At 43.9% G+C, this 13,875-nt stretch overlaps 1 protein-coding gene across 2 annotated transcripts in view; it reads left to right on the forward strand.

Moving 5' to 3' along the window:
• LOC129710200 (contactin-associated protein-like 2) overlaps positions 1 to 13,875 on the forward strand; it is a 1,639,166-nt gene that overhangs the window by 1,610,775 nt on the left and 14,516 nt on the right. For both annotated transcript variants that reach the window (XM_055657015.1, XM_055657024.1), the window contains exon 22: positions 8,031 to 8,258. In XM_055657015.1, the coding sequence (XP_055512990.1) occupies positions 8,031 to 8,258 (228 nt within the window). The remainder of the gene's footprint in view (positions 1 to 8,030; positions 8,259 to 13,875) is intronic.

The following is a 13,875-nucleotide window of genomic DNA, read 5'->3' on the forward strand; positions in this document are numbered from 1 at the left end:
CGCGGGTTTAAGGACATGGAGCCGGGGCCTAACATCGCCCGGCGTGGCTTAAATGGCCTCAGGATTTACCATCGCCCGCCGGGGGCTTTAACATCGGAGCCCCAGTTCGCCTCGACACTGCAGTGGGACTGCTGGACCACGGGAGAAGGAACAAAGGGAAGAGATAAAGACTTTGCCTTCCATCACAGTGAGGAGATGTTGGAGACTCACTGTGATGGATGTTTATATAAACTGTGTTAAGTGTGGGTCTTGGATTGTTTTGTAATGTAAAAAACTGTAGATATGATATTTTGTTCAAACCTAGGTTTGAATGACAATAAATTGCATTCTATTCTATTCTATATAATCTTTTACCCAAAGTAGGGGAATCGAGAACCAGAGGACATAGGTTTGAGATGAGAGGGAAAAGATTTAAGAGGAATCTGTGGGGCAACATTTTCACACATATGAATCAAATGAGCTGCCGGAGGAGATAGTTAAGGCAGAAACTATAACAGCATTTAGAAGACAGGAAAGGTTTAGAGGGATATGAATCAAATGTGGCTAGATGGAACTAGTGTAGATGTGGCAAATTGGTCAGCATGGATAAGCTGGGCCAAAGGGTCTGTTTCCTTGCTGTATGACTGTAACTAATTGGTGTAAAATATGTGAAAACTGAATTGAAGATGTTGTAACTTGTGGGATGTCTTCTCTTTCAAATGGATGTCAAGGAACTCATGGGACTATTGAAAAGTAGTGCAAGTGGGTTATCCCTGGTGCTCTGAACGTTACCTTATTCTTCATTCAACTAAACTAAATAGATTATCTAGTCAATACCACGTCAATACCAGGTTGCTTCCTACAAATAGCAATTAGGCTGCACATTTCCCAACATCGCAAAAATAACTTTATTGACTTGCGTGCTTTAACTTGTTCTGAGGTTATAAAAGACCTATTCAAATACAAGAATTGTTTTCCCTTCCTACTAATTTTTCATTCAAGTATCATTCATTCATCCATTTGGATCCTTTCCACTCCTGCTTCCTCTTCCCCATTGCTTGACAAAATCTTAAAAGTCATTCTGCAGCCCCCATCCAACTCATGCACACAAATTAAATGTGTTGCAGCTAACTGTTCTTCAGAACATATGTTTGAAAAGATTCAATTCCACCTCATTATTCAAAACGTAATTAATGGCACGACTGTAAAATTAAGATAATTGGCATTCATCTTCTTGATTCCACATTTCTGAACAATTGCCAACTAAGCTCATTGAATATCAAAAAACACACAGCTGCTATGCTTCAAGTTAATTTGGCATAATGCAAAGTTTCTGTTTATTTCTGTTGATGAAACACTTTTTTGTTATCTGGTTGGTTCAGCCAATTTGTTTAAATGCAAATAAGTAATCTAGAAGCACTGAAGCTTTTTCTTAATGGTTCTAGGTTTAGTTTTGGTTTGTTATTGTCACGTGTGCCGGGTTACAGTGAAAAGTTTTGTTTTGCATGCTATCCAATCAAATCAGATAATACTATACATAAATACATGCCAAACTCAAGTACAATAGGTAGAGCAAAGGGAAAGACACAGAGTGTAGAATATAGTTCTCAGCATTGTAGCACAACAGTTCCAGATGCAAGGTCCAACGTCCGCAATGAGGTAGTGGAGAATCGGACTGTATCTAACTTATGGAAGGACCGTTCAAAAGCCTGATAACTGAGGGGAAGCAGCTGTTCCTGACGGGACTGCCCCACTTACGCAATTTTTTCGCAGACTTGCCGGCACCCATCATAGTCACAGCAGGTTGCCGAAAATTGTCAACATCTTGAAAACCCAGCGGCGACCAGAAAAAGGTACGACTCTTTGGGCGACTACTCACCACCAAATAGGCGTCACCCCGCGACATGTCGGTGGTGCACACTTTCAAGCTTTTGTATCTCCAGCCCAACGGTAGCAGGGGGAAGAAGGAATGGCCAGGGTAGGAACGATCTTTGATTATGTTGGCTGCTTTCCCGAGGCAGCGTGAAGTGTAGACGGAGCCAATGGTATTGAGTCTGATTTGTGTGATGGACAAATTTAGACCAAATATTTTATTAAACCATTTGTTGTGTAGTTCTGGTTATCATACTGGAGAAAGGATGTAAAGGTTATGAAGGGGGTGCAGACGTTCTCCCAGATGATACCTGGAGTGGAATGATTTTGCTGTAAAGCGAGGGTAGATAAACGTGTATTATTTTGGATTGAATATTGGAGGCTGATTGGTGACCTGATAAAGTATATAAAATTATGAGAGGCATAGATAGGGTAAATAATCTTTTTCCCAAATGCCAGAGGCCATAGATTTAAGGTGAGAAGTTCAAAAGACATTTGAGACCGGTGATTTACACAGAGAAGCACTAGGTGTCTGGAACGTGTTGCTAAGAGAAGTGATAGAAGCAGATGTAAAGCAATATTTAAGAGGCACATGATCAGGTGGGAAATCGAGAGATACAGACTGCATACAGGCAGATGGGATTAGTTTAGATTATCATCATGATGGGCCAAAAGGCCTGTTTCTTTGCTACACTATTCTATGTTCTCAGTTTTTGGAATCACTGTCAAATTTCAATCCTATGTATATTTTTATGGAGAATAAAATGTCCATAACTGTGACCATAACAGTTTGTAACAATGAGCAAGGTTTTTACTATCCTTATGTTTGCAGGGTACCTAAACCTTTTGGGTTTAAAAGCTGATAATGTCCCATAACCTGATGACCTGCATGCCAAGGTTTTGAAAGAAGTGACTAAGAAAATAGTGGATGCATTGGTCATTATCAGGCAAAATTGTATAAACTCTAAAATGTTTCCCATTATCTCATAATATGAAAGGTGAATATTCCCATGAGAGGAAGAGAGAAATTAGGGCAATACAAAATAGTTACCCAGATATAATTGACTGAGAAAATGTTACAATACCATCAAGGAAGAAATGAAAGGATGTTTTGAAAATGTATAATGGGATTGAGCAGATTGAACGTGGATTTATAAAAATAAATCGCATTTGATGAATCTGTTAGTGTTATTTGTGGGAATTAATATGGGAAATGTGGGTTTTTTAGACTTTTAGAATCTTTTGATAAAATTATTCAACAAAATTAATAATAGGCTGGCAATGAGTGAAGATTAATTGACAGGGAGTTGGAATAAGCACATCCTTTTTTAGGATTGGGAGGCTATAATTAATATGGTGCCTGGTTTCCAGCTGTGCACAATCCATTAAGCTATTTTACAGTGATTTACTCCTTTTATTCTATATTAATGGAAGACAAATGTACCAGTAGTTCCCGAGGTTTAATTTATGCACCTTTTCAAATTCAAGCATTATGTTTTCTTGCTTCTCATACAGAGAACATCTCCAGGACCCCGCAAATCATTTGTAATGTTTGCATTTCTTCATTAGAAGCAACGCAGTTTAAATAGGTAATATAAATGTAATAATATGAAGGCGGTGAGTTTTCTAACAGTTAATAGCACTTTCTAATTTAGTTTAGTTTAGAGATACAGCACGGAAACAGGCCCTTTCGGCCCACCAGGTCAATAGACAATAGGCAATAGATGCAGGAGTAGGCCATTCAGCTATTTGAGCCAGCACCACCATTCACTGTGATCATGGCTGATCATCCACAATCAGTACCCCGTTCCTGCCTTCTCCCCATACCTCTTGACTCCTCTATCTTTAAGAGCTCTATCTAACTATCTCTTGAATGCATCCAGAGAATTGGCCTCCACTGCCTTCTGAGGCAGAGAATTCCATAGATTCACAACTCTGGGGAAAAAATTTTTTCCTCATCTCCGTTCTAAATGACCTACCCCTTATTCTTAAACTGTGGCCCCTGGTTCTGGACTCCCCCAACATCGGGAACATGTTTTCTGCCTCTAGCGTGTCCAAACCCTTAATCTATATTACTAAAAGTCTGATCTTGACCACTTCCTGTTGTTGTGTATATTGATTTTAGAAGAAACGCTGCCACTTACGGCTGTGATTTTTGGCCATCTTACTCAGAGTCCCCCTCCGCAGCGCAGGACAAGGATTTTTCCCATCGATTAAAAATAAAAGAGTTATTAGTGTTTGAAAAATGTTGAGATTCTCTCTCCTGAATGCCACGCCCCTTCCGGAGGGACTATAAAACCCAGAAGTGTTGAGTGCCTCAGTCAGTCTCTGCAAGATGGGGAGCGAGAGGGTCACATCTCTCAGTCTGAGCTGTGAATAACACTGAACACATGCCTACTAAACTGATTGTTTTTACTGACCTGTCAGTGCCCTTAATGTGGTTTGTAAATATAGTTTGGAAATGCTAATTAAAGTCGCCTTGCCTAATTAAAGTCGCCTTGCCTAATTAAAGTCGCCTTGCCTAATTAAAGTTGCCCTGCCTTCTATATAATTAAAATTCTAATCTTGACCACTTCCTGTCTGTGCTTTATATTGATACCACGTACGGCTGTGATTTTTGGCCATCTTACTCAGCGTCCCCCTCCACTCATCAGGTGCCGAGGATTTTTCCCATCGATAAAAAATAAAAGAGATTAGTGTTTAAAAAATGGTGAGATTTTTTCTCCTGTCAATCACGCCATGAAGGCCACGCCCCTTCTGGTGGGAGGGGGGAGATACTATAAAACCCAGAAGTGTTGCCGTGGCTCAGTCTCTGCAAGATGGAGGAGGGAGAGGTCACGACTCGCCGTCTTTAGTGGCCTTGCACCCTGCTTAAAGTAGTACGAAACTGCACTTGAATTTGGTGGCCTTGCATCCTGCTTGAAATGAAATGAAAACAGCTAGACAGGTACATGGATAGGACAGGTTGGAGGGATATGGACCAAGTGCAGGCAGGTGGGACTAGTATAGCTGGTACATGATGGGCCACAGGGCCTGTTTCCACATGGTATCACTATAACTCTCTTTGACTATAAAGTGCTGGAATAACTCAGCGGGTCAGGCAGCATCTCTGGAGATGATGGATAGGTGACGTTTCGGGTCGGGACCCTTCTTCAGAGTAGATCTAGTTGTGTACCATGTAGGTTTGCTAGCTGAAGAGTTGCTGGATCAGAGAGGTGGTTACAGACTGATTCCAAAGCAGGGGATTTAGAGCTCTGTATATAGAGCTGCGTTTATATTTGCTTTTCCTGTTTATGGCTTTTCTTGAAAAGGTCCGCGCCCACCCATTCCCGTATCTCAGTCACCTGTCAATGAGATTGCTGTCTTGCAATCAAACAGTCATTCAATTCGTATTATTCTGCATCTAATTCTGCATCTAATTACCTTTGGGTTGAAGTGTACTTTATAGTTTGCATTGTTGGCACGATGGATGACTAGAGTGAACACTGGAACTGAGTGATGTAGTGGTTTGTAACTGCAATGCAGTGGATTAAATACAAAGATTAATTTACCTGTACTTTTCCTTTCATTTCAACCACCTAAGTTTTATACTTGAATGAGCAATAAAATGACTGCATTAATAAGGAAAAATAGTGGAGAACGATTAAACTAATGTTAGGAGAGGAAATATTCAGATATGGCATGTGAGGCCGGTCGAGGTAAAGTAAAAGTAAAATGACAAAAATCAGTAATTCTCTCCATGGTCTCGCATATTGATGGTTTGCTCTAATGATCAATATTGGTACAGGCAGTTTCTACTTGCCATGAATTTCACAGGGTTGGGGTAGGGGATGAGGTATAATTGATGAAGGCTGCAAACTCGAGATCTTCACACTATCCTCTTTCATCCCATTGCTGAACCTCAACTCTACAGTTTATTTTCACTCCCCATGAAGACAAGGAAATGCAAAATTATGCTTTTCCCCTTAATAATATCATTCTTCCAGAGAACTATAGAAAACACTGGAAATACTCAGATTGATTCCACTGTGAGAGAAACAGAATGAACCTTTCTGCTAAATACCCTTGCATCAGTACTTTCTCCACGGATACTAACTAACAATTTTCTGTTTTTGTTTCAGATTTCCAGCATTTGCTGTTTTTATTTTTGTTTTTAGGGTACAGTTGAAAGTAATCCATTCGTTTTCTCTGTAAGTTCCGTTTGTTCATAAAAAGATGAAGCCGGTAGAGTTATGTTCCCCAGAGAAAGGTTGAACAAGTTAGGGCTTTATTCTTTGGAGCGCAGAAGGTTAAGGGGGGACTTGATAGAGGTCTTTAAAATGATGAGAGGGATAGACAGTTGACGTGGATAAGCTTTTCCCACTGAGAGGAGGGAAGATGCAAACAAGGGGACATGACTTGAGAATTAAGGGACAGAAGTTTAGGGATAACATGAGGGGGAACTTCTTTACTCAGAGAGTGGTGGCTGTGTGGAATGAGCTTCCAGTGAAGGTGGTGGAGGCAGGTTCGTTTTTATCATTTAAAAATAAATTGGATAGTTATATGGACGAGAAAGGAATGGAGGGTTATGGTCTGAGGGCAGGTATATGGGACTAGGGGAGAATACGTGTTCGGCACGGACTAGAAGGGTCGAGATGGCCTGTTTCCGTGCTGTAATTGTTATATGGTTATATGTTATATGGTATATATTTTGTTTCTGACTGACTAGTAGGTTGCAGGCAATGGCATCCTTCAATTTCTCATCTTGGTTTCGACAGAGAAAATGTGTCTTTATCCTTTTATTTACCCTTCCTTGCTAACTTATCCTTCGCCAAAGATGCTGCCTGGCCCACTGAGTTACTCCAGCACTTTTTGTCATTTTGTTCCTTAACTAATGTGATCCTTTGCGTCACATCCGATGATATCTGCTCCTGAAGAGTGTGAAGAGTCATTCAATACTAATTTACACCAGTTTCCAGGTTTCATTTTTAATGAGAAAACAATCTGTAGATAAGTGAGGTTGGCAATTTGTCTACAAATCACAGAAGGTTTGAAACAAATGTAGTTCAGAGCGGCTGTTCAGAAATAGGTAATGTGAACCAAAGGTTCTTTGGGGCAATGCTCTGTTGTTTAGTTTAATTGAGAGATACAACATTCATACAGGCCGTCCGGTCCACCGAGTCCACGCCAACCATCAATCATCCATTCACACTAGTTCTTTGCTATCCCACTTTCACATCCACTCCTTACCCATTTGGGGCAAGTTACAGAGACCAATTAACCTGCAAACCCGCACATCTTTGGGATGTGCAAGGAAACCGGAACACCCAGAGGAACCTCATGGTTTCCATGGTCACAGGGAGAACACGCAAACTCCACACAGACAGCACCCGAAGATAGGATCAAACCCAGGTCTCTGGCACTGTGAGGCAGCAGCTCCACCAGCTGTGCCAACATGCTGCCCCATGATTTATTTAATATTATTATGTCCTCTCAGATCAGGAATCTCAACCAGAAATGGGTTCCTGTCGGCACAGCCCCTGATCCTGATTGTGTAGGAAGGAACTGCAGATGCTGGGTTTAAAGTCTGAAGAAGGATCTCGACTCAAAACGTCACCTACGTATTATTTTTCTCCAGAGATGCTGTCGGACCCACTGAGTTACTCCAGCTTTTTGTGTCTATCCCTGATCCTCATTCATGTCCTTTGGTCCAGATAATTAAAATATTTTAGCACGTTATTTGTTCTTTGACAGTGAGTCCCAACAACATCCACCAATGCACCACCTCCACCCAAGGTAGCAAACAGATAGTTGGGACCTACATTGGGTGTAATAGACTACAAAGTGCAGAATTGATATTAACCACAACATTGGTCATCATAAAAGGAAGGAAATCTTGTTGTACTGATATTTCCAAAAGCTATTTACAATTTGAAGAGAATTCTTAGCCTTGATTTTGTAATTTTCCCATGACTGGAGGTATTATTGTGATGAGGACAGCAAGATGAAATCATCTTTTCACTTGTACACAAATTGTTCCCAGTTGCCCATCATATCCTTCATGGAGGAATACATATCAGATGTTTATTTTGAAATGTTTTACCTTTTAGAGAGTTCACCAATGGTTATAATCTGCGGAACAGTGATAGTTTCAAATTCAAACCAATTCTTATTGCAATTTTTTGTTCTTCTCCTTGCAGAAATTGGGAACATTGACCAAGAGGTGCAGAAGTATAATACTCCTGGGTTCATCGGCTGTCTGTCACGAGTTCAGTTTAACCAGATTGCACCACTCAAGGCTGCACTGAAACCCAACCCCTCTTCTCAAGTCAATGTCCAAGGAGAATTTGTTGAATCTAATTGTGGCGCTTCCCCTTTAACCATTCCACCGATGCCGGCAGCCACAGATCCCTGGCATTTTGGCTCAGGTAAGAGGCGGCAATATCTGAAATAATGTGTGTATTGCTGCACTTCTTATGTTTAATCTTATCATGCCTACATTTGAATTTATTGCCTGGGAAAATGGCAAATTGGGCAATGAATCACTCGGCCATAAAAGAAGATTTTTCTGTCATTAGCAGGCCCGTTCACACTTAATACATTCCATAGAGCACTCACGGTATGAGAGTTATGGCTTCATTTAGGTATATATTTCCACATGTGGAATATAACTGAACTCTGAAGAAATAGATTGTGATAAAATTGACATGAATGGTAAGGTCCTTATTGATTCAAGGTTATTCCACTGAACAGAGTACTTTCATTTATCCCTTTTCTTAACCAGTTTAAAATTAAAAAAAAACTTAAAGCACTTCATAATAGGCCTTTCTCACAGGGCGACTTGACGCAAGATGTAACCAGAGTGAAGTGGTCGTGGTCTAGCACGATATCACACGATATAACGGGGGGTAGACAAAGAGTTCCCACGGTACTCGGCATTTCTGTTATTTGTGCGAGTGACTTGTCCGTCTCCCGAGCTTTCCCGTTAAATCTTGAATGGCACATTGTAAACTGTCAAGTGTAATTAAATCATCACGTGGCACGAATGATAGGGGGGAGAGAGAGAAATGAGGGGAGACGTATATACACACACAAAGCAGAGTTTTACTGTGTATGTGGGAGACACAGATGGACTGAGCACAGTACCTCGGTCTTACTGTGTGTGGGAGAGGGGGAGAAAGAGACGTACACTCACAGAGGCAGAGTCTCTCAGCCTGTGTGAGAGGGAGGGAGGGAGAGAGAGAGAGGCACACACAAGGTGGATGTGAAATATCACCTGCCTGTTTCAGTGACAGACATCCACCGCCAGTAAATGAAGACACCCCCATCTGTCTCCTCCTCCTCTCCCTCAACTCCCCCACCTTTCCCTCCCAACTCCAGTCCCGTCCCGACCCCCTGGGAAACTGAAGGGAGCAACAATAAACTGCTGCCTGCCCGCTGAGTTAAAGAGTTCCCACGGTAGTAAGACGATGTTAGTTGCGCCCAAGTTTAAATTTCCAACGTGTGTTTCAGAGTAAAGAGTTAGCGCAGAATCCTTGATAATCAAAAACTGTCTGAATCAGCAAGTTACACACAAAATGCTGGCGTAACTCAGCGGGCCAAGCAGCATCTCTGGAGAAAAGGAATAGATTCCATTTTTGGTCGGGACCCATCTTCAGGATGATTGTAGGGGGGAACTGGAAGCAAGAAAAGACTGGGACAAATCAGGGCCAACAACAGATGACCTCAGCAGGGTATTTTGAAGAGGGGTCCCGACCCGAAATGTCGCCTAACCCTTTCCTCCAAAGATGCTGCCTGACCCACTGAGTCACTCCAGCACTTTATGTCTACGTTTTGTTCCCTGATAGGCCAATTGTTGGCTAGGGATAGTGTGATCCCAAGAGTCTCCTACCTTGGACTGGTTAACCGACATTTACTGTATGGGGGGGGGGGTGGGGGGGTGGGGGGGGGGGGGGGTGGGGGGGGGGGGGGGGGGGGGGCAGGAGGGGGTGGGCGAGGGGAGAGAGAGAGAGAGAGTGTAAGTTACCTAAAATTAAATAATTCAATGTTCATAGTGAACACAGACACAAAATGTTGGAGTAACTCAATGGGTCAGGCAACATCTCTGGAGAAAAAGAATAGGTGGCGATTCGAATCGGAGCCCTTCTTCAGACATCCTAATCGGAATTGAGTCTGAAGATGTGTCTCATCCCGAAACATCACCTATTTTTCTCCAGAGATGCTGCTTGACTCGCTGAGTTACTCCAGCTTTTTGTGTCTGTCTTTGTTTTAAACCAGCATGTGCAGTTCACTCCTTACACGGGTCTCTGGAGAACATTGATTGGTAGCGTTCCGGACCCTGCTTCGGAAAGGCATCGATCGCTGGTCGGCGAGGACTCCGAGCTGTATCTCTCAAAGAAGTACACGTGAAAAATTTCTCACGGACCATAAAAATGCGGGACCTTTCAGTAAAGTCCCCTTTAAAGATTATAGTTATTTTCTTGAATCTCATTAACATAACTCATGAATAAGTTGATGTCCATATGCGGATGCAAATCTTTATTTTTTAAATTCAATCCCACAGAAGACAATTTTTACTCACCTTCTGTCCCCTCTGTCCAGCTTCCGGGTTCACCGTTCGCAGGAGTTCCCACGGTACACGCAAGAGTCAGTATGGATATCGCACGGATATCGCACTGGCCACTACGTGCATATAATGTTGCAATGTTCAACCACAAGTGTACAAGTCACTCTTGGAAAAATTCAAGCTTGCTTGAATTTTCTCCCGAGTCACCAAGTTACACGAGTACCTGCCGTTAGCGCCACGGTGGTCCACAGTGGTCTACGAATGACGTACGGTGTTCAACTCTGGTTAACTCTTGCGTCAAGGCGCCCTGTGAGAAAGGGGTTTAACTGTCCCCAGATAATAGCGCTGTGGTTCAAAGAAACCCCAATGGTGAAATTCGCTCAGCCCTAATAAAGAACAAGGATTGCAGAAAGAACATGAGGCGTCAGAGCAGATTTAGGCCATTCAGCCCATCGAGTCTGCGCCAGCATTTGATCAAGGCCGGTCTATTTTCCCCTTTCAACTCCATTCTCCTACCTTCTCCCACTAACCTTTGACACTAGTACCCAGTTAACCTAGCTACATTTATTGCGTCGCAGGAAAACACATAAATTCATGTTGTTTGTCATTTCAAATAAATGCTCAGTTCAGCCACACCACCAGCACAATTCATTAACTGCGCAGTCAACATGGTCACAGTATCAAGAGTGATTGAGACTACTGAAACTACCATTTGCGGTAATGGACGATACGATAGAACTTTATTTATCCCAGGAGGGAAATTGATCTGCCAACAGACATAAAACACAAGACACATGAAACATGAAATTAAAGTGACGAGTGGAAAGCATTGGGGATGTACAAAGATTGGGGACATAGAAACATAGAAACATAGAAATTAGGCGCAGGAGTAGGCCATTCAGCCCTTCGAGCCTGCACCGCCATTCATATGATCATGGCTGATCATCCAACTCAGTATCCCGTACCTGCCTTCTCTCCATACCCCCTGATCCCCTTAGCCACAAGGGCCACATCTAACTCCCTCTTAAATATAGCCAATGAACTGGCCTCAACTACCCTCTGTGGCAGAGAGTTCCAGAGATTCACCACTCTCTGTGTGAAAAAAGTTCTTCTCATCTCGGTTTTAAAGGATTTCCCCTTTATCCTTAAGCTGTGACCCCTTGTCCTGGACTTCCCTAACATCGGGAACAATCTTCCTGCATCTAGCCTGTCCAACCCCTTAAGAATTTTGTAAGTTTCTATAAGATCCCCTCTCAATCTTCTAAATTCTAGAGAGTATAAACCAAGTCTATCCAGTCTTTCTTCATAAGACAGTCCTGACATCCCAGGAATCAGTCTGGTGAACCGTCTCTGCACTCCCTCTATGGCAATAATGTCCTTCCTCAGATTTGGAGACCAAACCTGTATGCAATACTCCAGGTGTGGTCTCACCAAGACCCTGTACAACCGCTTTCTTTACTGCCTGCTGCACCTGCATGCCTACCTTCAATGACTGGTGTACCATGACACCCAGGTCTCGCTGGATCTCCCCCTTTCCCAATCGGCCACCATTTAGATAATACGGAAGGGGGGGGGGGGGGGTGAGGAGGGGGAGTCGGTCTACCCCACTACAGAAGGGGGAGGAGTTGTATGTTCCCTGTTTGATAGCCATAGGCAAGAAGGATCTCCTGTGGCGTTCTGTACTGCATCTTGATCGAAGCAGTCTGTTGCTGAAGGTACTCCTCAGGTTAACTAGTGTGTCATGGAGAGGGTGAAACATAGAAAATAGGTGTAGGAGTAGGCCATTCGGCCCTTCAAGCCTGTACCGTCATTCAATATGATCATGGCTGATCATCCAACTCAGTATCCTGTACCTGCCTTCTCTCCATACCCCCTGTGAGCTGTATTGTCCAGGATGCTCCGCAGTTTAAGGAGCATCCTCCCCTCCAAGACCATTTCCCATGAATCCAACTCCGCCCCCACGACGGAGTCAGCCTTCCTGATGAGTTTGTTGATCCTATTGCCGTCCACGGCTTTTGCCCAGCTGCCCCAGGACATGACAGCGAAGAAGATGGCACTGGCTACCACCAATTGGAAGAACATCTGCACCTTCTCAAAACGTACAGCTGGCTCTGTCCCTTCTTGTACAGGGCCTCAGCATTCCTGGAACAGTCTAGTTTACTGTCCAGGTAAACTCCAAGGTATTTGGGCAACTTGGTAAACTGCACATCCACACCATTGATACAGACAGGGGACAGGGGTGTTCCTCTCCTCCTAAATTCCACCACCAACTTCTTAGTCTTGTCAGTGTTGAGCTGCGGGTGATTTAGCCCACACCACTCGTTGACTGCACCTCTGCATTCAGCATCCCTCCCCTCACTGATGCAGCCGACAATTGCACAGTCATCTGAAAAGGTCTGCAGGTGGCAGCATTCCGAGTTATATCTGAGGTCCGAGGTGTTGATGGTGAACTGGAAGGGAGGGCGGACCGTCCCCCTGTGGGGCCCCTGTGTCGCTCACTACCATGTCCGAGACGCAGTTCTGAAGCCTGAAACATTGCCGTCGTCCAGTCAGGTAGTTGGTGATCCACGACCATCCACCCGCATCTTTGTCAGTTTGCTCCCTAGCAGTGCAGGCCGGATGGTGTTGAAAGCACTGGGGAAGTAAACAAAACATGACTCACGCTGAGCTTCCCGGCTTATCCAGGTGAGCATTGGAATGATGGAGCAGGTGGATGATGGCATCCTCAACCCCTATCTTTGTTCCAGGGGTCGCAGGTGAGTGAGCGCCAGCCACTCCAGGGACTTCATGATGTGTGAAGTCAGCACTGCCGGTCTGTTGTCATTGGAGGAGCTGGGCCGCGTCCTCTTTGGTACAGGAATCAGGCAGGATGTCTTCCACATGTGAGTCCACATCACAGGAACCCTCTCCAGGCTCAGGCTCAGGTTGAAGATATGCTGGAGTACTCCACACAACCCTAGGACTGACACCATCAGGACCCGTGGCTTTGCCTGGGCGGAGTCTGCTCAGCTCCTTCCTCACCTGCTCAGCCTTGATGGCCAGGTGCGACAAAGAAAGGGCGGAAGAAGTGGACAGGGCGGATTGAGGGGGAGAGTCTGTCGGGGAGCAGGGGGAAGGGTTGGCAGAAGCCCCTCCAACAAATCTGTTAGAAAACATGTTTAGCTTGTTGGCCCAGTCCTGATTTCTAGGCCATTTGGCTTCTTGTAACTTGTAATGCTCTTTATACAGCTTCACACATCCCTCATGCTGTTCTGCTGAAGTATCAGCTCAAGCTTCCTCCTTGCCCTGTCCACGTCTGGGTCAATGGGTCTTTCTGTACCCATTTCACCTCCTCTCTGTCACCATTCCTGAAGGCCCTCTTCTGCTGGTTGAGAAGGGCCTTTATGTCACTGGTGGCCCAGGGCTTGCTGTTGGGGAAACAGTGTACAGTCTTCTCCGGGACAACTTTACGTAACTGGTAACAGTTTGTGAGTCCATCA

This window comes from Leucoraja erinacea, chromosome 2 (genome assembly GCF_028641065.1).
Source record: "Leucoraja erinacea ecotype New England chromosome 2, Leri_hhj_1, whole genome shotgun sequence".
In the NCBI taxonomy this organism is placed as follows: Eukaryota; Metazoa; Chordata; class Chondrichthyes; order Rajiformes; family Rajidae; genus Leucoraja; species Leucoraja erinaceus.